Genomic DNA, 25,904 nt, shown 5'->3' with positions numbered 1-25,904 from the left:
TTCTGTGAAACGTTGAGGCAAAATTGACTGCAAGATGTGATGACAACTTCATTCCAGTTTTGGTCAGAGGACTTCTGAGAGAGCTAGAGGAAAATAGAGCAATGTCTAAAGAGAGCTTTCTCAAAACATCCCAATCATTCTTTACTACGGCTGTGAACTACTTGCAAGAATGGGGAAAGCACACAGATAATCTAAAAGATTTCCATTGCATTTTTAAAATGAGACAAGCTCAGCGTGTAGAGATCCAGAAGGCAGCAGGAAAAATTCCCCAATGTGACCATCAATGAGGATGCATTGTTTGACGAGGTTACTGGCCTGCAAGAGTTCCTAAAGGGGGGGATCGCTTGAAGGATGGAAAACATCTGAGACACTGTTTTGTCAGAGATGGAGCACAGTGGTTACCCACTTCAAAGAGAATGACATCCCACACACTAACCTGGCTAACATTAGCGTCTGTTGTCATGTGCTTACCTGGAAGTAATGTAACTGTCGAGAGAGTGTTTTCCCAAATGAAGGATATATGGACATCAGCAAGAAATAGGCTCACTGTTTCTACCATTAATGCTTATTGTGAAGACAAACGTCAACCTCCCCTGCCAGGAGTTCATGGCCAAAGACAGAGCAATCCTGAAGAAAATACATTCTTCTGAAGAAATATACAGATTAGGTTGGTATACAGTGGGGCAAAAAAGTATTTAGTCAGCCACCAATTGTGCAAGTTCTCCCACTTAAACAGATGAGAGAGGCCTGTAATTTTCATCATAGGTACACTTCAACTATGACAGACAAAATGAGAAAAAAAAATCCAGAAAATCACATTGTAGGATTTTTAATTTTTAATTTAATTTAATTTGAATTTAATTTAATTTGCAAATTATGGTGGAAAATAAGTATTTGGTCAATAACAAAAGTTTATCTCAATACTTTGTTATATACCCTTTGTTGTTTTGGGGCTGTTGCTGGGCAACACGGACTTTCAACTCCCTCCAAAGATTTTCTATGGGGTTGAGATCTGGAGACTGGCTAGGCCACTCCAGGTCCTTGAAATGCTTCTTACGAAGCCACTCCTTCGTTGCCCGGGCGGTGTGTTTGGGATCATTGTCATGCTGAAAGACCCAGCCACGTTTCATCTTCAATGCCCTTGCCCTCTTTCCTTTACACGGATCAGTCAACTTGGTCCCTATGCAGAAAAACAGCCCCAAAGCATGATGTTTCCACCCCCATGCTTCACAGTAGGTATTGTGTTCTTTGGATGCAACTCAGCATTCTTTGTCCTCCAAACACGACGAGTTGAGTTTTTACCAAAAAGTTATATTTTCCACCCCCATGCTTCACAGTAGGTATTGTGTTCTTTGGATGCAACTCAGCATTCTTTGTCCTCCAAACACGACGAGTTGAGTTTTTACCAAAAAGTTATATTTTGGTTTGATCTGACCATATGACATTCTCCCAATCTTCTTCTGGATCATCCAAATGCTCTCTAGCAAACTTCAGACGGGCCTGGACATGTACTGGCTTAAGCAGGGGGACACGTCTGGCACTGCAGGATTTGAGTCCCTGGCGGCGTAGTGTGTTACTGATGGTAGGCTTTGTTACTTTGGTCCCAGCTCTCTGCAGGTCATTCACTAGGTCCCCCCGTGTTGTTCTGGAATTTTTGCTCACTTGTGATCATTTTGACTCCACGGGGTGAGATCTTGCGTGGAGCCCCAGATCGAGGGAGATTATCAGTGGTCTTGTATGTCTTCCATTCCTAATAATTGCTCCCACAGTTGATTTCTTCAAACCAAGCTGCTTACCTATTTCAGATTCAGTCTTCCCAGTCTGGTGCAGGTCTACAATTTTGTTTCTGGTGTCCTTTGACAGCTCTTTGGTCTTGGCCATAGTGGAGTTTGGAGTGTGACTGTTTGAGGTTGTGGACAGGTGTCTTTTATACTGATAACAAGTTCAAACAGGTTCCATTAATACAGGTAACGAGTGGAGGACAGAGGAGCCTCTTAAAGAAGAAGTTACAGGTCTGTGAGAGCCAGAAATCTTGCTTGTTTGTAGCTGACCAAATACTTATTTTCCACCATAATTTGCAACTAAATTCATAAAAATTCATACAATGTGATTTTCAGGATTTTTTTTCTCATTTTGTCTGTCATAGTTGAAGTGTACCTATGATGAAAATTACAGGCCTCTCTCATCTTTTTAAGTGGGAGAACTTGCACAATTGGTGGCTCACTAAATACTTTTTTGCCCCACTGTAAGTATATTATGTAGTTAACCATCTCATCATAATCTTATTTCTTTATTACGTTGACAAGTATTTCACATATACTATTGTCTCTGTTTTTTACATTTTGCTCATGTTCTCTTCTGCTCTTATTCTAGCAGGACCACTGAATGGCTGTTCAGATCGGACAGTTCTGTCTGGTCTGTAATATAGTTGTTTTCTCTATCACAGTGTGCCTGTTAGACTAAATACATGAAACCGGAATTGTTCCCCTTATTTATGTCATAGATAATGACATTAGATATTTTAATGATATATGGACCGCCAAAATCACACAGAGAGACGCCATCAATGGCCTCAAAATTTGCACAATACTACCTGCGCTAAACAGTTATGTCAGCTTACAAACATTAGAGTTGTAGCTAGCTACCCAAGCAGCTTATAAAGAATTTAGCTAGTCCCATTTGACTACATAACAGTATTCTCTCTTGAAATCGGGGTTCCTTGAGTTTCCTAGCCGTAGCCTGCCTAGGCTATATGCCAATGGTCGAAAATCAACACAGGTAGGCTGCAATTGTTTTCAAATATGCAGCCTATCTGACTGATAAACCAGCCCAACACATTTTAAACTACATATTTAGTCTACTTAGCATATGGAAGATCAAAACAATTCCTCTTTTCTACAAATGAACCATTCAATCTATCTGCTTATTTTACCAACATTGATCCGCGTAAACTTGAGAAATTTACACACTATGACGCCGTTGATGCTCACAGCCCGTCAGCTTTCTCCTGTTCACTCCTGTGCTTTCTACTTCAAGCGTGTACACGTGCGTAAAAACAACCACACTTTTCATTTGATTTGGTCTTGAGGCAGAGAAAATAACTTCCAGGCCCTAGCGTTAGCTGGCTGATGATGAGGCTCCCAGTGGTTAGCCTCCATGCTACGCTAACCCACACATACCCCTGCAGGCTGGGCATTGACTCATAAGTAGCCTAGCGTCAGCCCCAGCCCCAAAGAAGGACCAGTAATGATGATACCCTGGGAGAAGTGTTAAATAGGCCTAATCACTCCAAGAATGTTCACTTAGCTTACAGAGAGTGGGAAGTGGGTGGAAGGGGAGAAAAGAGGGCTCTGATGAGTGCATTGGACTTTGAATAAGTGTACCCCGGAGAGATTGGGGCCTGTCATGTCTGATGAGAGCGTTGACGTCTCACACCCAGATCGATCTCGACAGCATTGAGAAACACATACCCCCCCACCCCCCGCTCTTCCGACACACACACACATCTCCTCCCCCTTTTCTTTTTAACCAGGAGCTCTGGGCATGGGCTGTTTGACACAGCAGCCCAGAGACACATCTGGGCTATTAGAGGAGGAAAAAGAGCAATCACTATTCCTCTTCCTCTCTTGTTGGCTAGATTGCTCTCTTGCGCCATCTCGTTTTACAGTATTCTTTACTTCCGTTTACGAGGGTAGCATGGCGGCCTTGAGGATATGGCACGGTCCTGGGGGGACGACGACGACTGATGTTGGTGGGTAAAAATATGGCCTATGGAGGTAGCTATCCAGTAGCTAGATCAGTGTACAAAGACTGTTCTTTCTATCCTAGTATCTGTCTAAGTTACAAGGACAGGACATAGGACACACTAATTCCCAACTCCAAATCCTATCCAAGGAAAACGAGGCACAAATTCTGCCTAAACTGTCAGAGCACAAGGCGGGGCAAATGGCATACTGTCGTAAGGGCTAGGTTAGGGGGTGATTTAGAACTGGTTACAGAGTTGAGGTAGGGCGGGAGGTAAAGAAGGATTACCTTTCTTCTCCATGCGTTTCATGTCCATGAGTTTCTCCACATTGCGTGGATCCTGAAGCCAGAGCTGCATGCGGACGAAGGGCTCACGTCCCTTCAGACTGAGCTTGTGCCAGGGCTTGGGCCTCGCCAGCAGGTCAGACACTGAGCCCTGGGTCAGACCCAAGATGGTCTCCCCAAACAGACGCTGACCTGGGGAGAGAGGAGGGGTTATATCCACACTGAGAGAGGGATAGAGAAGGTAGTCACTAGAAGGCCAGTAGAATCAGGAATACATTGTATGATTGACATGTTGTAGGTTAATATGAATCCAGGTTACACATTTTTTTTAACGAAAAACTAAAACTGTAAACCAGCTGAAGCATGGATAGAGCAATATTCAGAAGGAAAAAAAAGTGTCAAACTTAAACAGTACCTGAAAATCTATTTTAAAAGGATTAGAATTAGGGCATGTACTACTGTCAACATTTAAAAGCCTTTTTTTCACTTTGCTTGCTGTTGGAATAAACTTGAATTCCTTGCATGAACACGCATCAACGCTACACATTCTTTAAGTTTCCGAGGTACGGGGGAGGGCGGCATTGAAAACTTGCCATCAGAAGTTGGCAGCATTTTGTCTGCTGCAACTGTGGCTGACTTCACTCAGAGAAGAAACAGTTTAAATAGTCTTTGACTGGCGTTTGAGCGCCTGAGTTGTTTTAAAGGCATAAAAAAAGGTCTGGATTCACATAAATAAATAAAAAACAAGCACCAAGGTCTCCCTCTCTGTTCGCAGCATAAACATTCACCACAGCAGAATCCCAGGTTCTTGAAAGGCTTCAAAGCTTGCGAGCTCTCACGCAGAGCGCTGCGGAGCTCTATTTCCCCCCACTATATCCCAGGGGACCCCTCAAACATGCCTTTGGCAGCAAGGAGGGGGGTTGTGTTGCTCTACCCTGTGCTTCTCACACTGTTTTTTATGCAGGTGAGCTGAATGTCGGGCGGCTGAACAAACGCAGGCAGGCAGCGTAGCGGAGAGAGAGAGAGAGATAGAGGCTGAGATGTGAAGCGCTACTGAAAGGCGCTGGGATTTGGGGAGCAGTTCCTCTAAAGAGAAGAGAAGTGGATGAGTAGACAGCATGGGGCTGGGAGGCTGGGAGACAGAACAGGTGACGCCAGTCCCGCTGAGAGAATCTCTTGGGTGTGAGATGGAAGGGCTGCTTTACAGTTTCCTCCTCTCACTGACTCCTACAGAGCTTTGTTTGTGCGCTGAACACACATTCTCTCTCACTTATATTACACATGGAAATGTTACAAATACGCACACAGCTCCAACTGCATTCTTATCGCATTCAATTGGATGCGGTGATGCACACAGCAGCCCTGTGGATCTCAGTCTATGTATTAAAGTAAAGTAAAGTACAAGGGTGAACTTGTTCATCTATTCTAAATAACCCATGAGGGTCTAAATCATATCACACAATTCCATTGTCATAAATCACAGCACCTTAGAAAAGACATATTGTGGACCACCACATAATAGAATGTACCATTGAAAATTAATAGATGTAGGTGCAATCAGCAGGGCTAAACACGTTCATTGAGAGGCACCCTTTGTGCCCATATTTTCTAAACTGTGTGAAACAAAATAACATTGAGTCCTGTAAGAAATCTGATTTGGCTGTGTGCGTCATCTGTGTCAGTGTGAATCTAACTTCATTTTTCGTTGCCTTACCAATATTAAGGATAGTGGCTAGTTGTTTTGGTGAACATGGGAGTATTTGGTCCAATCTCAGTGCAGTTTGCCTAATATTGTCCGAATATGCCTGGGCTATATCAGGTAGAAGACAGACTAGGCTAGTAGGCTAAACATATTACTATTTGTATTACCTTTAGTTATCCAGGAGAGCTAGTGAAAACACATTGTATTTTATAACAACCTAGCCAAGAGGGTGCAATGCTACAGTAAGGCTACTGTAGCTGACAGACATGGAAGTGATTTGGCCCGATCTCTGTGAGTTTGGCTGAAGGGAGCTACTAAACGACACCATCCATCACTGGTCCTGGCCACCTCACAGTAGAGGGGGGGAGTGAGCTGCAGCCAGGTCTAGGGAACAGTGATGGGAGGGAGGGAGACAATTCTCTGTGGGGCTAATTGAGCAGTCAGAGCGTGATGCGGAGAGCAGTCCTATGACAACCAGGCTTTGTCCCAATACTCTAAAATTGCTTGTGTTCCTCATCTCCTTTCCTAAGGAATTAAGGCCAGCCATAGGTGAAAGGACTGGATAAGTCTCCACTATGCTGCTTGAGCCTGTTTCTCTGGTAATGTATCAACCATACTGTAACTATTAAAGCTAGAATCCTTAGTTGAAACAATACCAAAGCCTGCCTCTGTTTTGGTGAAAGCTGAGGGATGGGCCTGGAGAAATGTAACCACTCTCAAATTCCTAGCAGAGGTATAGAAGCAAGGACTGGCCATCCCATAAATCAAAAGTATAGTTTGAACCATGTTTTAAGGCTATACAGGGTTTGTATATATTTACATTGGAGTAAAAAAATGTGTTTGTAGCAACTAAAGATTCTACCTTTAACCATAATCAACAGATAAGTGACTCATTAAATCCAACTGGCTCAGAGGCTAACCAGGAAAAACTTAGGCTTAAAGCTGGGCCACATCCCAATTGTGCCGCTACTCTGGCTGTGATAGTAGCTAGCTCCATCTTTGGGTCTTCCCAGGACAGTGTGTAAACTATGCTCTCTGTTCCTTTGTTGTGTGAGTTGATAGCTGGGCTGGTTAATTTTAGCTGAGGGGATGGCTAATGAGCAAGCTGGCCAGCTTGTGGAACATGGAAACTGGCTAAATCTTTCTGCCTTGGCAGCACTGTGTGACGCTGGTGGGGTAAAGAGCATATCCCCATTCTGGAGCGGAGCTAATGTGTACAATGATGACACGCTCCGAACCCGGCGCATCATTAATCGTTTGAAGTGTTGCAACTCTCAGCCAGGGCTTTTAGAAATAATTGGAACAAATTATTATCAGTGAGGAAAGAATGCTTGTTGTGAGATTGTGCTGCTTGGTGGACACTGATTGTAGCTTTGGACCAATGTGCAATCCCTCCTCACCCCTCTACTGCCAGTGTGTGGTCACTGGTGACTGCCCTGGTACAAAATGGCTCATGGCATCACTCAGGTGCTACAGGTCTCATTAGTAGTGGATGAGGTTTGTTGTAGCCGTTGTTGTACACTTCAGGGAGAATAAGGGATACATTGATGTGCTGGTCAAAGCAAAAAGACAAGAGTTGTAGAAGTGACTGCTGAAAGAAAGAGTGGCATATTCCACCACTCCAACTCACCGAGGTTGTTATCGGTCAGCACTTCCTTGACCTTCTTGGTGATGACGTAGGTGTCCAGCTCCGGGGACATGGCCACCATCTCCTGGATGCTGAGACCTGAGTGACCGGGGACGGGCAGCGGTGTGCCGGGCTGGGACTCAGAGGGCTCGCTGGGCTCCCTGAGGGGAAACTGGGACAACCCTCCTCCACCCCCACATCCCTCTCCCCCCACCTGCTCCCCCAAGCTCTTCACTGACTCCTCGGCTGAGCTGAGGGGTGACTCCGGTGCTGGGCTGCAGCTGGCTGAGGTCTTTGGAGTGTTCTCTGTGGAAACGGGAGAGAGAGAACCAAGGGTCAGAGACAAAGACATGTGATGGACCAGCCACTGCACAGACATGGTTAAAGGTGAGATGGCAACACGACTACTGTAGGACAGCCACACAATCAAAACATGTCAAGCTGTGCAGAGTTCCTTGTAATTGATTGAATTTGGACCTAAATTTATTCTCTGATTACAAGTAACCCTTTCACAAGAGCCCTGTTACTGCGTTTCCACCAACTCTAGCACCCATACTGCATTAGCCCCCACACTGTCTGTCTATATCAGCTAGTCTCTAGCTAGCTATATGGGCTACAGGTACTCCGCTCCAATGCTCCATCGACCAGGCAGTCATTCCAGCATGCACACACAGAGAGAATGATTGGCGCTAAAGTGTCACTGTGATTCTGTCATCTCCACCAGCACCCCCTCCCACCCTCTACCCAATGGCTGTGTGATGGCCCATTGCATGGCCAAAAAATTATCCTCCTGAGACAGCCGTCTGTCAGAGATGAGCAGAGGGAGAGAAAGCGAGAGAATGCAGAGCGGAGGAGTAGAAAATCACTACATGTATATGTTCTTCCTCTCTGCGCATCTGTATGAAAAGTGCACGTTGAGTTGCGTTGACGGGAAAGCGCCTGTCAGTAGATCAGATAAGTGTGTGTGAGAGTGTGTGTGAGAGTGTGTGAGAGTGTGTGAGAGTGTGTGAGAGTGTGTGAGAGTGCGAGTATGCTGGCTGTATATGTTTTATGATTCTGTTCAAGCAGTACGCTTTAAGAGTAAATTAACTTGAACACAAAACTTCTGACTTGAACATTAAAATGGACTTGTTTGTCACATTTTAGAGCACTACCAAGTTGATGATGTCCAACACACTGGTCTTGGCACTCCTAGGCCGGTGACTACCAAAAGAAAGGATGTTGTGTACCCCTGCGTGTAACTATATCTACAGTGCATTCAGAAAGTATTCAAACCCTTTGACTTTTTCCACATTTTGTTACGTTACAGCCTTATTCTAAAATGGATGAAATAAAATACATTCTACACACGATCTACACACGATAGCCCATAATGACAAAGCGAAAAGGTTTTTTTCAACAAAAAAAAACATTATTTACATAAGTATTCAGACCCTTTGCTATGAAACTCGAAATTGAGCTCAGGTGCATCCTGTTTCCATTGATCATCCTTGAGATGTTTTTACAACTTGGGAGTCCATCTGTGGTAAATGCAATTGATTGGACATGATTTGGAAAGGCACACACCTGTCTATATAAGGTCCCACAGTTGAAAGCGCATGTGAGAGCAAAAACCAAGCCATGAAGTTGAAGGAATTGTCCGTAGAGCTCGGAGACAGGATTGGTTTGAGGTACAGATCTGGGTACCAAAAATGTCTGCAGCATTGAAAAGTCCCAAGAACACAGTGGCCTCCATCATTGTTAAATGGAAGAAGTTTGGAACCACCAAGACTCTTCCTAGAGCTGGCCGCCCAGCCATACGGAGCAATCGTGGGAGAAGGGCCTTGGTCAGGGAGATGACCAAGAACCCGATGGCCCCTCTGACAGAGCTCCAGAGTTCATCTGTGGAGATGGGAGAACCTTACAGAAGGACAACCATCGCTGCAGCATCCCACCAATCAGGATATTATGGTAGAGTGGCCAGAAGGAAGCCACTCCTCAGTAAAAGGCACATGACAGCCTGCTTGGAGCTTGCCAAAATGCACCTAAAGGACTCTCAGACCATGAGAAACAAGATTCTCTGGTCTGATGAAAGCAAGATTGAACTCTTTGGCCTGAATGCCAAGCGTCACGTCTGGAGGAAACCTGGCACCATCCCTATAGTGAAGCATGGTGGTGGCGGCGTCATGCTGTGCGGATGTTTTTCAGCGGCAGGGACTGGGAGACTAGTCGGGATCGATTAAATGATCAACGGAGCAAAGTAGAGAAAAGATCCTTGATGAAAACATTCTCCAGAGTGCTCAGGACCTCAGACTGGGGCGAAGGTTCAACTTCCAACAGGACAATGACACTAAGCACACAGCCAAGAAAACGCAGGAGTGGCTTCAGTACAAGTCTCTGAATGTCCAAGCCAGAGCCCGGACTTGAACCTGATCAAATAGCTGTGAAGCGAATCTCCCCATCCAACCTGACATAGCTTGAGAGGATCTGCAAAGAAGAATGGGAGAAACTCCCCAAATACAGGTGTGCCAAGCTTGTAGCGTGATACCCAAGAAGACTCGAGGCTGTAATTGTGCAAGTTCTCCCACTTAAAAAGATGAGGCCTGTAATTTTCATCATAGGTACACTTCAACTATGACAGACAAAATGAGAAGAAAAAAAATCAGGAAAATCACATTGTAGGATTTTTAATGAATTTATTTGCAAATTTTGGTGGAAAATAAGTATTTGGTCAATAACAAAAGTTTCTCAATACTTTGTTATATACCCTTTGTTGACAATGACAGAGGTCATACGTTTTCTGTAAGTCTTCACAAGGTTTTCACACACTGTTGCTGGTATTTTGGCCCATTCCTCCATGCAGATCTCCTCTAGAGCAGTGATGTTTTGGAGTTGTTGCTGGGCAACACAGACTTTCAACTCCCTTCAAAGACTTTCTATGGGGTTGAGATCTGGAGACTGGCTAGGCCACTCCAGGACCTTGAAATGCTTCTTACGAAGCCACTCCTTCTTTGCCCGGGCGGTGTGTTTGGGATCATTGTCATGCTGAAAGACCCAGCCACATTTCATCTTCAATGCTCTTGCTGATGGAAGGAGGTTCTCACTCAAAATCTCACGATACATGGCCCCATTCATTCTTTCCTTTACACGGATCAGTCGTCCTGGTCCCTTTGCAGAAAAACAGCCCCAAAGCATGCTGTTTACACCCCCATGCTTCACAGTAGGTATGGTGTTCTTTGGATGCAACTCAGCATTCTTTGTCCTCCAAACACGACGAGTCGAGTTTTTACCAAAAAGTTATATTTTGGTTTGATCTGACCATATGACATTCTCCCAATCTTCTTCTGGATCCTCCAAATGCTCTCTAGCAAACTTCAGACGGGCCTGGACATGTACTGGCTTAAGCAGGGGGACACGTTTGGCACTGCAGGATTTGAGTCCCTGGCGGCGTAGTGTGATACTGATGGTAGGCTTTGTTACTTTGGTCCCAGCTCTCTGCAGGTCATTCACTAGGTCCCCCCGTGTGGTTCTGGAATTTTTGCTCACTTGTGATCATTTGACCCCACGGGGTGAGATCTTGCGTGGATCCCCAGATCGAGGGAGATTATCAGTGGTCTTGTATGTCTTCCATTTCCTAATAATTGATCCCACAGTTGATTTCTTCAAACCAAGCTGCTTACCTATTGCAGATTCAGTCTTCCCAGCCTGGTGCAGGTCTACAATTTTGTTTCTGGTGTCCTTTGATAGGTCTTGGCCATAGTGGAGTTTGGAGTGTGACTGTTTGAGGTTGTGGACAGGTGTCTTTTATACTGATAACAAGTTCAAACAGGTTCCATTAATACAGGTAACGAGTGGAGGACAGAGGAGCCTCTTAAAGAAGAAGTTACAGGTCTGTGAGAGCCAGAAATCTTGCTTGTTTGAAGGTGACCAAATACTTATTTTCCACCATAATTTGCAAATAAATTCATTAAAAATCCTGCAATGTGATTTTCTGGATTTTTTTTTCTTCTCATTTTGTCTGTCATAGTTGAAGTGTACCTATGATGGAAATTACAGGCCTCTCTCATCTTTTTAAGTGGGAGAACTTGCACAATTGGTGGCTGACTAAATACTTTTTTGCCCCACTGTATGTTCATTTCATATTTCATATTTGTTTTATTTATTTTTTATACATTTGCAAATAAACTGTTTTTGCTTTGTCGTTATGGGTTATTGTGTGTAGATTGATGAGAAGAAAAAAACCAAACAATTTAATACATTTTAGAATAAGGCTGTAACGTAACAAAATGTGGAAAAAGTCAAGGGGTCTGAATATTTTACAAATGCACTGTGTGTGTGCGTGTGCATAGCTACAGTGCCTTCAGAAAGTATTCACACCCCTTTTCCACATTTTGTTCTGTTAAGCTCAGAATTTAAAATGAGATTTTGTGTCACTGGCCTACACACAATACCCCATAATGTCAAAATGTAATTATGTTTTTAGAAATTAATAGAAAATAAAAATCTGAAATGTCTTGAGTCAATAAGAATTGATTGCTTGGTTTCCAGCATTTTGCTGTATGGGAAAAATTAAGTGAATGTTGCTTGTTATTTATACTGAGTGTTTTCCATGGACTGAAGTTTACTTGTTACGGCAAGCCTAAATATGTTCAATAGTAAAATGTTGCTTATAAAGTCACATAAGTTGCAAGGATTCACTCTGTGTGCAATAATAGTGCTTAACATTATTTTTGAATGACTACCTCATCTCTGTACCCCACACATACAAATAATTGTAAGGTCCCTCAGTCAAGCAGTGAATTTCAAACACAGATTCAACCACAAAGACCAGGGAGGTTTAACAATGCCTTGCAAAGGGCAACTATTGGTAAATGGGTAAAAAATACAAACACATTTTTGAATATCCCTTTGAGCATGGTGAAGTTATTAATTACACTTTGGATGGTGTATGAATACACCCAGTCACTACAAAGATACAGTTGTCCTTTCTAACTCAGTTGAAGAAAACCGCTCAGGGATTTCACCATGAGGCCAATAGTGACTTAAAGACAGTTATAGAGTTTAATGTCTGTGACAGGAGAAAACTGAGGATGGATCAACAACATTGCAGTTACTCCACAATACTAACCTAATTGACAGAGTGAAACTAAGGAATCCTGTACATAATAAAAATATTCCAAAACATGCATCCTTGTTGTAAAGTAATACTGCAAAAAATTTGTTTTGTTTGGGGCAAATCCAATACAACACATTACTGAGTACCACTCTCCAAATTTTTAAGCAGCATCATGTTATGGGTATGCTTGTAATTGTTAAGGATTGTAGAGTTTTTCACATAAAAAAAACAATTGACAGAGTGAAAAGAAGGAATAAAGCACTAAAGTAAAACTGCAAAAAATCTGGCAAAGAAATTAACTTATGTCCTGAATACAAAGTGTCAAGTTTGAGGCAAATCCAACACTAAGTACCACTCCTCATATTTTCAAACATGGTGGTGGCTGCATGATGTTATGGGTATAATTGTCATCAGCAAGGACTAAAAGTTTTATTAGAATAAAAAGAAACGAAAGCGATACGCACAGGCAAAATCCTAGAGGAAAACCTGGTTCAGGCTGCTTTCCAACAGATACGGGAGATAAATTCACCTTTCAGCAAGACAATAACCTAAAATCCAAGGCCAAATATACACTTATACATGACAAAACTACACATATTAGAGTGACCTTTGATTGTCCCCAGCATAAGGTGCACCTGTGTAATGATCATATGACCTGTGTAATGATCATGTTGAATCAGCTTCTTGATATGCCGCACCTGTCAGGTGGATGGATTATCTTGGCAAAGGAAAAATGCTCACTAACAGGGATATAAATACATTTGTGCACAAAATGTAAGAGACATAAGCTTTATGGAACATTTCTGGGATATTTTATTTCAGCTCATGCAACATTTGATCAACACTTTACATGTTGCGTTTATATTTTTGTTCCATGTGCATCTGTGTATGTGGTGGTTGGACGTTCTCCTGTCCTGCTCTGTGGAGTGGGTAGCGAGTAGAAGTAGAGATGTAGTCCTACATCTGAGAGGGTGTTCCATGGTGCCTGGCTGCCAGCAGAGGAGGGCCAACTCATCAGTCTTCCCCAGCCGAGGCCAGGAGGAAGGCCAGCATGGAAGGAAGGGGGGCTGATGGAGTCCAAGGTCTCCCCATCACTACGGATCTGGCCATGGGAGGGTGTATGTGTTTGAGGGAAGGGAAAAGGAAAGGGGGATACCTAGTCAGTTGTACAACTGAATGCATTCAACTGAAACGAGTCTTCCGTATTTAACCCAATCCCTCTGAATCAGGAAGGGGAGAGAGTGTGTGTGGTGTACAAGGATGGAACAGAGAAGGGGGTTATGTGTGAGGGACAGTTATGGGACATGACATGGTGTGTGTGTGTGAAGGACAGATGGGACATTGGAGGTGGAATGGTGTGTGTATGTTTGTAGGTCTGTGTGGGACAGGGGAGTGATTGGCGTTTGTGTAACATGCGTTGTTTGAAGGAGACCAAGGTGCAGCGTAATTTGTGGTCATCAAATTTATTTAAATGAGAACCAGCAACAAAATAACAAAGTGAAACCAAAACGAACGTACCGTTCCGTAGGCTACAAGAGCTGTACAAAAACACGATCCCACAACATAGATGGGAAAAAAGGCTACCTAAGTATGATTCCCAATCAGAGACAACGATAGACAGCTGCATCTGATTGGGAACCACACTCGGCCAAACACAAAGAAATACAAAACATAGAATGCCCACCCCACATCACACCCTGACCTCACCAAGTAGAGAAATAAAACAGCTCTCTAAGGTCAGGGCGTGACAGTTTGTGTGTTGAACAGTGTTGAAATACTCATACCTTCAACTTCGACAGATAAATATTGGCCAAACTGCAACTGACATGCAGCTCTTAAAAACCTAATCTAATATGACCAAAAGAGTAAATACCCAACACAGAACTACCCTGTCCATTCTCAACACTGTATAACTACAGACAGTGTATTCAGTTTTTTGCTAAAATGATTTCTGAAGTCTGGAAAAACAAGTCACTTGTTTTGATGAGTCCCTATGACATTAAGGAGTCAGAGGCTCCAGATGAAGCTCCTGCTCTCTCTCTCCCTCCACTATCCCTCCTTCCCTCTCTCTGCCAACCCTGTGTGTGCATGTGTGTGAGTTTGTTTGAGGCTTTGTGCATGAGTTGTGTATTTTTCTGTGTGTGTGGCTGGCTGCGGCCCTAAAGTGAGCAGCCGAGGGGAGCCGTCACTAGTGATCACCTCCCTGCCGTGCTGGGGGAAACAGCTGAGGGGGAGTGTGTGTGTGTGTGTGCAGGGGGGAGGCAGTCAGCTTGCATCTCCTGCCCGGCTCGCTCACCCGACTGGTGACATTTTAACTGGCGGCATGGCGCGAGGCGGGCAGGGGAGGGGAGTTGGAGACGAAAAAAGGGTGGGGTTCTCCACATGAGAGGTTGTCCTGTGACATGGTTCCAGCAACCCACAGCCCAGCCATGTCACCGGCCCAGAGGGACATTGCACTGAGGAAAGGAAGGAGAAAATGGGGGAGGAAGAGAGGAGATGAAAGAGGGAGGAGGCAAAGTTTTGTGTTTTCCTTGCAGGGCACTCTGTTTTGCTTGACGCCAGAGGACAGAGAGAGACAGAGACAGAGAGTGCGCTGCATCTGGATGTACAGCTGCTTGCTGCTTTAACTCTGACAGCGGTGATGCTAAAAGGGTCTAAAACAGCTTTCACCCAGTTCAACTGGGTCAGGGCGTGACTTCAAGGCTTTTAGATAAATACTACTCCAAGACTGGCCCAGTTCAACTGGGTCAGGGCGAGACTTCAAGGCTTTTAGATAAATACTACTCCAAGACTGGCCCAGTTCAACTGGGTCAGGGCGTGACTTCAAGGCTTTTAGATAAATACTACTCCAAGACTGGCCCAGTTCAACTGGGTCAGGGCGTGACTTCAAGGCTTTTAGATAAATACTACTTACAAGACTGGCCCAGTTCAACTGGGTCAGGGTGTGACTTCAAGGCTTTTAGATAAATACTACTCCAAGACTGGCCCAGTTCAACTGGGTCAGGGCGTGACTTCAAGGCTTTTAGATAAATACTACTCCAAGACTGGCCCAGTTCAACTGGGTCAGGGCGTGACTTCAAGGCTTTTTGTTCCAAAAATACAGCGGCACCAAATTAAATACCAATGTATGTCTACACTAGATATATATATATACATTTGCATATGCAAATGTGGCATTCAATTTCACCTAAAACTAACACTCAACATTCTGATATACAGACGAAGCATTTGGGAAGAAAGCCTTGACGCTGAACATGCAGCATGTTAGTCATACGTTGGTTAATCTGTGTGTTAAAGCTGGCATCGGTATACTCCACATTTCCCATCCCATTGTATCCGTGTTCCTGACGGAGAGGGCATGTTAGCACTGAGGGGAAAGGATGAGCTGAGACAGAGGGAGCAGGGAACACTCTTCACATGCACATGCACATTCTGAGAGGCACATGGAGGGTGTGTACTCTGTATGTAGCTTCCACAGACATCCCTGGGTAGCGTTACTTATAGCAGGGCTAACTGTTGTGTGTTCTAATGAGGGGCAGTGAGGATGTTATACTGTGCTGGGTGAAGAGCATACAGTGACACACATGAACATGTCTCCTACAATGAGGCACAAATTAACACATTGTGGCCTTGTGTTGGTTTTGAAAGCTTTTGATGATTTTTCACAGCTTTTAGAGGGGGCTTTTACATCATTTTCAGTCCATTCCATTTGCATTCCTGAGAAGACTTTTGGATTACGAAAACAAACACTGGCTGAAGCGGTCTCTCTTTCCATCACTTTTTCTTCTGTCCATCTGGGCTGTCCTATTTCACAGGGCTGTGTGGTCTCCCCTCAGCCAGGGCACAGAAACACAGATTGGGACAATGTCATGTGAGCTTCTAAAGCCTGGTCCATTACACCGGCTATTCATATAATCCACCAAATGGACCTTTTTAAACACACTTTGGCCCCTGCTGCGGTGACTGCCTAAAAGTGTGCATTTGTGTGTGAGATAGAAAGATAGACTAAATATGCGTGTTCATGTGCGAGTGTGAGTAAGAATGTGAATGGTGTGTGTGTATCTGTTGGTGAGAGTGTGTGTGACAGAATCACATCAGTGTATATGTGTGTGTGCATGTTTCAAGAAAGCCCCCCCCCCTGTCTGTCTGCCTGCCCTGCTCCATATCTAACAAGTGTCCCATTAAACCCCATCCCAAGAACATCATGTACTTTTAAATTCTCTGGCCACCCCTGGATTAAGCAGACAGGCAAGCTGACGTTTACATTTCTTTCTAAGCTACGGCCCATTTTAAAAGCCATTCATTTTCGATCCTCTTTCTCTCTCACTCACCCAGTGTTCCCGATCTCCCTCTTCGGTTCGAAAGTCGTGTCTGTAATCTATACATTGCCGTGGCTAATTTACAGTGAAAATGATGGAGAAATGGCTGTCTTAATGTAAGACAGCCAGTAAATGTAATCAATCATGGCTCTGCTCCCCAACCAGGCTCCTATTTAGCATACCATCGGCTGATTATTTGCATATTAATTATCCAAAGGAGTGTGTGTGTGTGTGTATATATGTGTGTGTGTGTGTGTGTGTGTGTATATGTGTAAGAGGTGGGGGGTGATGTGGCCCAGCAAAGCAGAGGGGCTGTGTATGTGTAGGTGTGCACAAGTGTATGAATGTGTATGAGTGTGTCTGCGAGAGGGAGGGGGCTGTCTGGGAGGAGGAGAGAGTAGATGAGGGAGGGGAGGGGGGCTTTCTCATAGTAATTATCATATATCAGTGTTCTGACTCTGTAATTGATTACAACAGCTCCGGGAGGCCCCCGGGAGAGAGAGCGCCACAACCCCCCCCACCTTATCTCCCGCTGCCCCCCCTGGCCTGTGTGTTATCGAGGATCCTCCTCTCGTCTAGAAGGTGTGACAGCTCTGTAAACAGGGCATGGCGCTCCCTCACATTAGATGCTCATTAAGAGGCGAGGCTGACTATCCTCTGGTGCCACTTCATCATCACAGCAAATGAGCTGGCACCAGGTTAGCTAGCACTGCCGAGGACCAGCTCTATAAAAGATCAACCTTTACCAGATACAGAATGTATAAAGTGTGTACATGCTAGTGGTGCATAGTATATTTATGAGTAACATCCATCCATGTTGTACATCTATAGATGTATCAGTGTGAGGTATGGTTTCTGTATATTGTTGGTGGTGAGTATTGCATCTTTTTTAAAGATGGGTGCAAATTAAGTCAGGTTTAGTCCGACGAGCATAAAGACCATTTGCCGTCGATTGTCAATGTGACTATGATGTGTTTTTCCACAGAACGTGACCAGACACACAATACAAACACAAGGCTTGCTAATTTCGTGACATGTCCGTGTTGCCTTTGCTCTCCGTCATGTGGAGTGGATCACTGTGTGGCTCAGCAGAAAGCTGCCATGATGACTCCAGATCCACTCTGACACAATGGGTACTGCAGCATTCTGGGATAGTAGTCTCACTGTCTCTACTAGTTGTCTGGAAGATTGCCTGAGGTAACCGGCCACACAAAACAGCAACAGTCGAGAAAATGTTCAACAGAGGCTTGGATATTGAATAGGAAGTGTTTTCAAATGCAGACATTTCGAATGAAGGAAAGGGGTTGACACAAATTAGTGAAATCTTCAAATACAACAATCCTTTATGAGGGGAACTTTGCCCACTACACTGAATCCTGAATGTTTCATCAGCAAAAATATCAGTTTCCCATCTTAACTAGAGGTCGACCAATTAATCTGAATGTTTTTTTTATACCTTCATTTAACTAGGCAAGTCAGTTAAGAACACATTCAATGACGGCCTAGGAACAGTGGGTTAACTGCCTTGTTCAGGGGCAGAACGACACATTTTTACCTTGTCAGCTCAGGGATTCAATCTTGCAACCTTACGGTTAACTAGTCCAACGCTCTAACCACCTGCCCCAAGAGGAGCCTGCCTGTTACGCGAAAGCAGTAAGAAGCCAAGGTAAGTTGCTAGCTAGCATTAAACTTATCTTATCAAAAACAATCAATCTATAAATCATAATCACTAGTTAACTACACATGGTTGATGATATTACTAGTTTATCTAGTGTGTCCTGCGTTGCATATAATCGATGCGGTGCGCATTCGCGAAAAAGGACTGTCGTTGCTCCTAACCATAAACATCCATGCCTCTCTTAAAATCAATACACAGAAGTATATATTTTTAAACCTGCATATTTAGCTAAAAGAAATCCAGGCTAGCAGGCAATTATTAACCAGGTGAAATTGTGTCACTTCTCTTGCGTTCATTGCACGCAGATTCAGGGTATATACAACAGTTTGGGCCGCCTGGCTCATTGCGAACTAATTTGCCAGAATTTTACGTAATTATGACATAACATTGAAGGTTGTGCAATGTAACAGCAATATTTAGACTTATGGATGCCATCCGTTAGATAAAATAAGGAATGGTTCCGTATTTCACTGAAAGAATAAACGTTTTGTTTTCGAAATGATAGTTTCCGGATGTGACCATATTAATGACCTAAGGCTCGTATTTCTGTGTTATTATGTTATAATTAAGTCTATGATTTGATAGAGCAGTCTGACTGAGCGATGGTAGGCACCAGCAGGCTCGTAAGCATTCCTTCAAACAGCACTTTCGTGCGTTTTGCCAGCAGCTCTTCCCTGTGCTTCAAGCATTGCGCTGTTTATGACTTCAAGCTTATCAACTCCCGAGATTAGGCTGGTGTAACCGATATGAAATGGCTAGCTAGTTAGGGGGGTGATCGCTAATAGCGTTTCAAATGTCACCTGCTCTGAGACTTGGAGTGGTTGTTCCCCTTGCTCTGCATGGGTAATGCGAGGGTGGCTGTTGTCGATGTGTTCCTGGTTCGAGCCCAGGTAGGGGCGAGGAGAGGGACAGAAGCTATACTGTTACACTGGCAATACTAAAGTGCCTATATGGACATCCAATAGTCAAAGGTATATGAAATACAAATCTTAGAGAGAGAAATAGTCCTATAATTCCTATAATAACTACAACCTACAACGTCTTACCTGGGAATATTAAAGACTCATGTTAAAAGGAACCACCAGCTTTCATATGTTCTCATGTTCTGAGCAAGGAACTTAAACGTTAGCTTTCTTACATGGCACATATTGCACTTTTACTTTCTTCTCCAACACTTTGTTTTTGCATTATTTAAACCAAATTGAACATGTTTAATTATTTATTTGAGGCTAAATTGATTTTATTGATGTATTATTAAAATAAGTGTTCATTCAGTATTGTTGTAATTGTCATGATTACAAATAAAACAACATTTTCCGATTAATCGGCATCGGCTTTTTTGGTCCTCCAATAATTGGTATCGGCGTTGAAAAATCATAATCGGTCAACCTCTAATCTTAACCAACACATTTGCTTAATTGTCTCCTAACCCAGTTCTAAGGCCACTTTGAACCAAAAAGTATTTGCATTAAAAAAAAACTCATTATCTTCTTTAAAAACCCTGCCATTTTAATTGATCTTCCTCGGGCCAGGCACAAATGAGGCCCCAAATTTGATTAGCCTGTATCTTAATTCACGACAACATCAACACAGTGCAGGCAACAACAATGTCCTTGGGTCTTCCTGGATGTCTTTCTGCAGTCATCACCTCCCTAGCGCCTGGTCTTTAATTAGCTATCCATAATTAGCATCCCTGCAGTAGCTTCGGCTCCGACCAGTCTGCACATGCTCTGATAGGGTAGATTGCGGGACGGCGTGGAGGTGTTAACCATAAACCCCCTTACCCTGGCGTGTACCTTATCACGCTTTGGCTAATGAGAAATGTGTGGAGGCCACAGGCCTTTGATTTCAATGGTGTTGCTAAGCACTTGTGCTAAGCATAAATCTGTTGTTCTGCCCCTGAACAAGGCAGTTAACCCACTGTTCCTAGGCCGTCATTGAAAATAAGAAGTTGTTCTTAACTGACTTGCCTAGTTAAATAAAGGTAAAATAAAAAATAAATAATAAATAAACTAGCCCTTTCAATATTGTATCAAATGAGACGGTTTATTGAATCTACCTGAAATTATTTATTGCATTTTAAAAATATGTTGTGTTTTAGGCTTGTTTGAGAGAGTGAGTAAGAGGCATCTTTCCTGAAAAATAGCCTTGGGATCAGCTATTACTGACCCAGTCCAAACCTTAAAGGTGCTACACTGAGAACTTCTGATTTCCACTAGATAACACAGCCACAAAGTGAAGGTTTCCCATTTTGACTACAGATGCCGCAATAGTTTGATTACCACAGCCAACTACAAAACTGGCGGGTAAGCTACATTGTGAAACACTATCATTCTACTATTACTGCAGATATATTATGGAAATTGAAAAAAATAATATGTGTAGCACCTTTAACCATTGTTGACTAAATCAGATAACGGCTTCCGGGACAGTTTTTCGCGTAGCAATTGAGACTGGGAACAAGGACAGATTAAGAGTTAGAAAGGCAACAGAGTGTTCAGAGAGGATCTGGTATACTATGTGTGTGGTGTGTGTTCACAGTATATGTGTGTGCTTGTGTGTACTTGTTGTCCTACCGTATCAGGACCTCAATGTCCTAAAAAAAAACGTTTATTTTTTTAAACTGTAGTTTATTTAGTAAATATATTCTTAAAATTCGTTGGTTAAGGGCTTAAGTATTCGGCGCGCAAGTGACAAATAAAATTAGATTTTGATTTGAATTCACCCGAATGTCCTGATAAGGTAGGAAAACGATAACTTTTTTGAAAAGTCAGGACTTTTTTCATGTCCTGAATTTGTTCAAATGCTATTTTAAGCTTAAGGGTTATGTTTAGGGTTTTGGGTTAAGGTTAACATTAGGGGTAAGGGTTAGAGAAAATATGATTTTTAATGGTCAAACATTTTTACTCCCCAAAAAGTCCTGAAATTACATGAAAATAAAGCTGTGTGTGTGTGTGTGTGTACAGTATGTGTGTGTGATTGTGGGGTCAGGAGGCAGACGCAGACGGAGACAGAGGACTGTGGGAGAGACCTGACGGACAGGTTCACACACACACCACTGGCCCAACTCTCGAGAAACGGAATAAAAACCTGGAAAATGTTTCATTTCAATACAAGGACTGTAGCCGGGGACAATTTAATCCCTGGGCAAGGACAGAGGCTCTACCTGTTCTCAGTGGCCATCAATCAGATCACACACTGGGACATGGACACACACACACTTGTAGGTGGATGTATGTATGAGCGCATGAATGCAGACACACACATGCATGGAAGCATATGCTCACTGTCAATGAAAACGACAATGCTCAGTCTATGTTCCTTTGTGGTCAAAACATCTATTCCTTTCTGAGAAGGATTTGATCAGTGATATTGTGTGTGTGAGGCTATAGTATCCAGTCCTCCATTACTAGATACCTGGTTGGCCCTGTAAGCAGCATGTTCTGTTTGTGTTTGTGGGTGTGTGTGTAAGTGCTGAGCGTTTAGTGATTTTTTAGGTTGTTTCGGGTAGATCGTTAAAAAATAAACATGATTTTCGATTTTGATATAAAAATGAAAACATTAATGCACTGCGCGGGTTGAATGCTGTAACACAGAAGAAAACAATGAATAAAAGTCCCATGATGGTAGTGACTGCCCGTCATAATCTCATCTCTATAGAGCTGCTGCCAATGCTGTCTGACAATATCACTATTTTAATAGTTCTTCAAAGTAAATAAGGCATACTTTTATGACTGCTGAATACCAACTATCAATCACTTAGATCATGTATTTTTAGGTAGAGCCATCTCGAAGTGACTGCTCTCTTTCCCTCTTGATCACGCATTCTTCTGTCTCTTCTCTCCTTGTCTGCCCCACACAGACCGAAAAAGTAGGTACACGCTAAACTATGTAGAATATTGGCCTGTTAAACTACAAATCCCTACTACATCACACAGTTAGGGCTTGATCTGATTTATCTCAATATAAACTGTGCATTGAGGTCACAGAAAAAAAATTGCTAAATTAAAATAATTGAACAAACATCGGTCAATTAGTTGTTTAAAAAACATGTTGGTTATTCGCTCAGCAATAGTGTGTATTTGTTTCTGTGTGTGTGTACTTGTACATTGTAATGAAGGTGCAGTACTTTCTATCAGTGTGTGTGCGTCTGGTGTGTGTGTTTACCTTGTGGCTGGCCCTGTAAGGGCAGGACGTTCTGGCCCAGCTCTCCATTGAGCCACAGCTGCATACGGATAAAGGGCTCCCGGCCCTTCTGGGTCAGCTTACTCCAGGGCTTGGGCCTGGACAGCATGTCGCTAACACTACCCTGAGACAGGCCCAGCACCTGTAACACGTACACACGCATTGACAAACAGACATGCACACACACACACAGAACACAGACACATCAGCCAATAAATAATTAAATATACCTGAGCTCAATCACAGTAAAATAACATTCCAATGTATAATTACACTGCACAGAATGCATGCCAGCACGAAGCCTGATATTAGCTACTGTAAGCAAACAAAAACAATAGTCCATACTGTACAGTATGGACAAGCACAAGACATAGACAAGTACAAACACACATGCAAATACACAGAGATCATGCAGTTTTTCCTTCAAACCCCTGAGATCTGTACAGTACATCACTACACCGTCTGCTTTAGTTTGTACCAAAGAGGGTGTGTAACAGTTTTTGTTGGTGGAATCCTGGTTGGTGGCCCAATGCTACATCACTGTGTGATGCCATTAACTAGCTGACTGCTAAGAGAGAAAGGCTTAGATGTGTCTAAATGGATGTGACAACTGCTGGCCAGTGTAGGATCGGGGGCCCTCTGTACTGTACTGAAGCTTAGAGGACCACATATATTGTGTGATGTTAATAGTGACCGCTTCACACAAATCTTTTTACATGTGTATGAATGGATTCATTCAGGAAACACACTCCAACGGAGGGGCTGAGTTAGCATAGTACACACAGTTTTGAACTGTGCTGACCGAGGGTGGAGGGCAGTTGGGTGACTCAGCGTAGATTACTGGAAGGGAGAGAGGGAAGGGGAGCAGTATTACAGGGGGGATGTGAGTTGACACTACACTGGCGCAGGATGGGTATATCAGGCAGTATAAGGACACGGGTATGGGACGGTACGGCGTAGGGTGGTATGGGACGATAGGGCATAGGGTGGTATGGGATGGTAGTGCGTAGGGTGTCTTGCACACCTTCTCTCCAAAGATGCGCTGGCAGATGCCGTTCTTGGCCAGCTTGTCCTTGACCTGCTGGGTGAGCTCGGCCGTGTCCACCTCCTGGTACATGTAGACCTCGTACTGCTCAGGCGTGAGCGGCGCCACCACCGGCTTGACTGGTTTGGCTGCGGGGGTCAACAGGGAACCCAGGGACCCCAGGCTCAAGGACAGGGGCAGGGGAGAGGGGCTGCTCTGGGGGGTGTCAGCGCGGCTGGGCCCCTGGGTGTTGGTGCCTCCGCCGGGCTCGGAGCCGGCCTGGGAGTATGGGGACTCGGCCCGGGGCCAGTCCTTCCAGCAGTCCGGGGAGGAGATGGAGACGGAGGAGGAGAAGGGGGCCAGCGCCGAGGACGAGCCGGCTAGCCGGGGAGGCTTCTGGCGGAGACACAGAAAGGCACAGTCAGTTGGGGTGGTGGGGGAGTGGGGGTGGGGCCTGCCACTAAAGGCTAACGGCTAATTGCAAACGGCACAGTCACTGTGGAGGGAGGGCGCTAACCACTAACGCTAACGTCAAGCTATCGGCCAGCTATGAATACATAGGTGGTTCTTCTTCCCCTATAAAGGATTAGGACACACCCACTGTCATTGGATGGATCCAGAGTGGGTATGTGGAGCAAAGAAACTTAGCTCCCATAAGTTGCTGGGTTAGGCATTGTTCTGCCTTTGAAAGTTGATAGTTTGCCATATCTGATGGAGACACCTAGCAGATTGTCTCTGCCTCGTTGCTAAACCGGTTTGAGGTGTCGACACAAACCTCACACACATGCACACGGAGCATTTCGTCCCGAGTGGAGCAGCTGCATGTTACAGATGAGCAAAGACAATGGCCCTCTGTTTTGTGTGGTCTATTACAACACGGTCTTCCAATGTCACCTTCCAAATACATCCAAATTACAGTTGCACAAGGGCTGTGTACAGAAGCTGATTTGAGTGATGGCCACCAACAAAAACTACACTAGTGAGTAACAAATCTCAGCAGTTTGAGAAGTAGCTAACAACAGACAAACAGCATATACTGTAGATGTTCCATCAGAGGGTATTAGCCATGAGTTTAGAAATGTGTGATATAGTGATATGACCAATGTTCGCTCTAAGCTGCGTGCATGTGCAGAAATATCAGCCCACAGAGAGAAGCATGAGATTGAACTTCACTCAACTTTCTAGAGTAGTGTTCACCAACCGGTCAATTGTGATCGACAGGTCGATCTCCAAGGCATTCCTAGTCGATCATCAAACATTTATTAAAAAAAAAAAAATTATAAAGCATTGTGTTGCTATTTTTTATTTATTTAAATTTGTCTCGGGCTGTTGGCGGTAGGTGCGCACGGTTCAGCTGCTCTGTGCGCCGGGTAGGGGAACTGTTGCCATTTTGAACCATTTCGTGTGTCTGAAGGTACAAGGAGGAGAAGGGGTACAAACTCTGCCTTCCAGGCTGGCCCAGGGAGCAAATCAAGTGCACTATAGGCCTACCGCTGGCCAATTCGAATGGCTCAGATGACCGTCTCTGCAGTAACATAGCAGGCATAAAAGAAAGCTACAGCAAAGTTGATACTGTGAGATTTCAAAACCATGACTAGAGAGAATGTCAATGAATAGAGCAAAGAGCTGCTGTTTTTATGATTGAGTTCATGTTTAAATTCTTACTCAGCTCTGTCAACACTTTTATAAGCCATAAAATGTGCGTTTTTCCTATTTCCACTCAGTGCTACAACAAGTACTGCAGCAGTAATGAATGACTAGCAAAGTGTATCTATAGGCTTGCGTTGTTATTATTATTAGCAGCTTAGGTCTTTTTAATATCGAGGAATATTTAACTTTCTCTGTTCATAGAAGTAACAACACGAATTTGTGCGTGAATCAGAAATAATGTGGTGCGACACGAGTTTCGCCATCATCTGGAAGACTGTGTCCCTTTACGGTCAGTGTCAGTGGAGGAAAGGGAGAGCGGAGAGATGTTGAGAGGCGGACCCACAGTCTGCTGCTCTCTCCCTATGCTGAGACTGACCATCAGTCCAAATAAATAAAATAAAAATTGAATTATTTAAATGTATGCTCACTCAGCTGTGCTTCACAAGTAATACAATAATGGATCTATTACAGGTGTAATCATTTTGCTACCTCAAATTTTTTTTTTTAATGGCCAAACAATGCATTGGCAGGCCAATTCAAGCAAAGCCAATATGTATTGATAATATATTGGGCCTATAGCTTACTGCACAAACAT

General features: G+C 43.8%; 1 protein-coding gene across 3 annotated transcripts in view; it reads right to left on the bottom strand.

Moving 5' to 3' along the window:
* LOC109872440 (homeobox protein cut-like 1) overlaps positions 1–25,904 on the bottom strand; it is a 214,550-nt gene that overhangs the window by 16,375 nt on the left and 172,271 nt on the right. For 2 of the 3 annotated variants that reach the window (XM_031807406.1, XM_031807407.1), the window contains 4 exons: positions 23,660–24,055; positions 22,618–22,777; positions 7,362–7,664; positions 4,033–4,221 (listed from right to left, as the gene is read on the bottom strand). In XM_031807406.1, coding sequence (XP_031663266.1) covers positions 4,033–4,221; positions 7,362–7,664; positions 22,618–22,777; positions 23,660–24,055 — 1,048 coding nt within the window. The remainder of the gene's footprint in view (positions 1–4,032; positions 4,222–7,361; positions 7,665–22,617; positions 22,778–23,659; positions 24,056–25,904) is intronic. The other variant, XM_031807408.1, reaches the window with a different exon arrangement.

The sequence above is a fragment of the Oncorhynchus kisutch genome, linkage group LG28 (assembly GCF_002021735.2).
Source record: "Oncorhynchus kisutch isolate 150728-3 linkage group LG28, Okis_V2, whole genome shotgun sequence".
NCBI lineage: Eukaryota > Metazoa > Chordata > Actinopteri > Salmoniformes > Salmonidae > Oncorhynchus > Oncorhynchus kisutch.
This window is presented reverse-complemented; position numbering and strand designations above follow the sequence as displayed.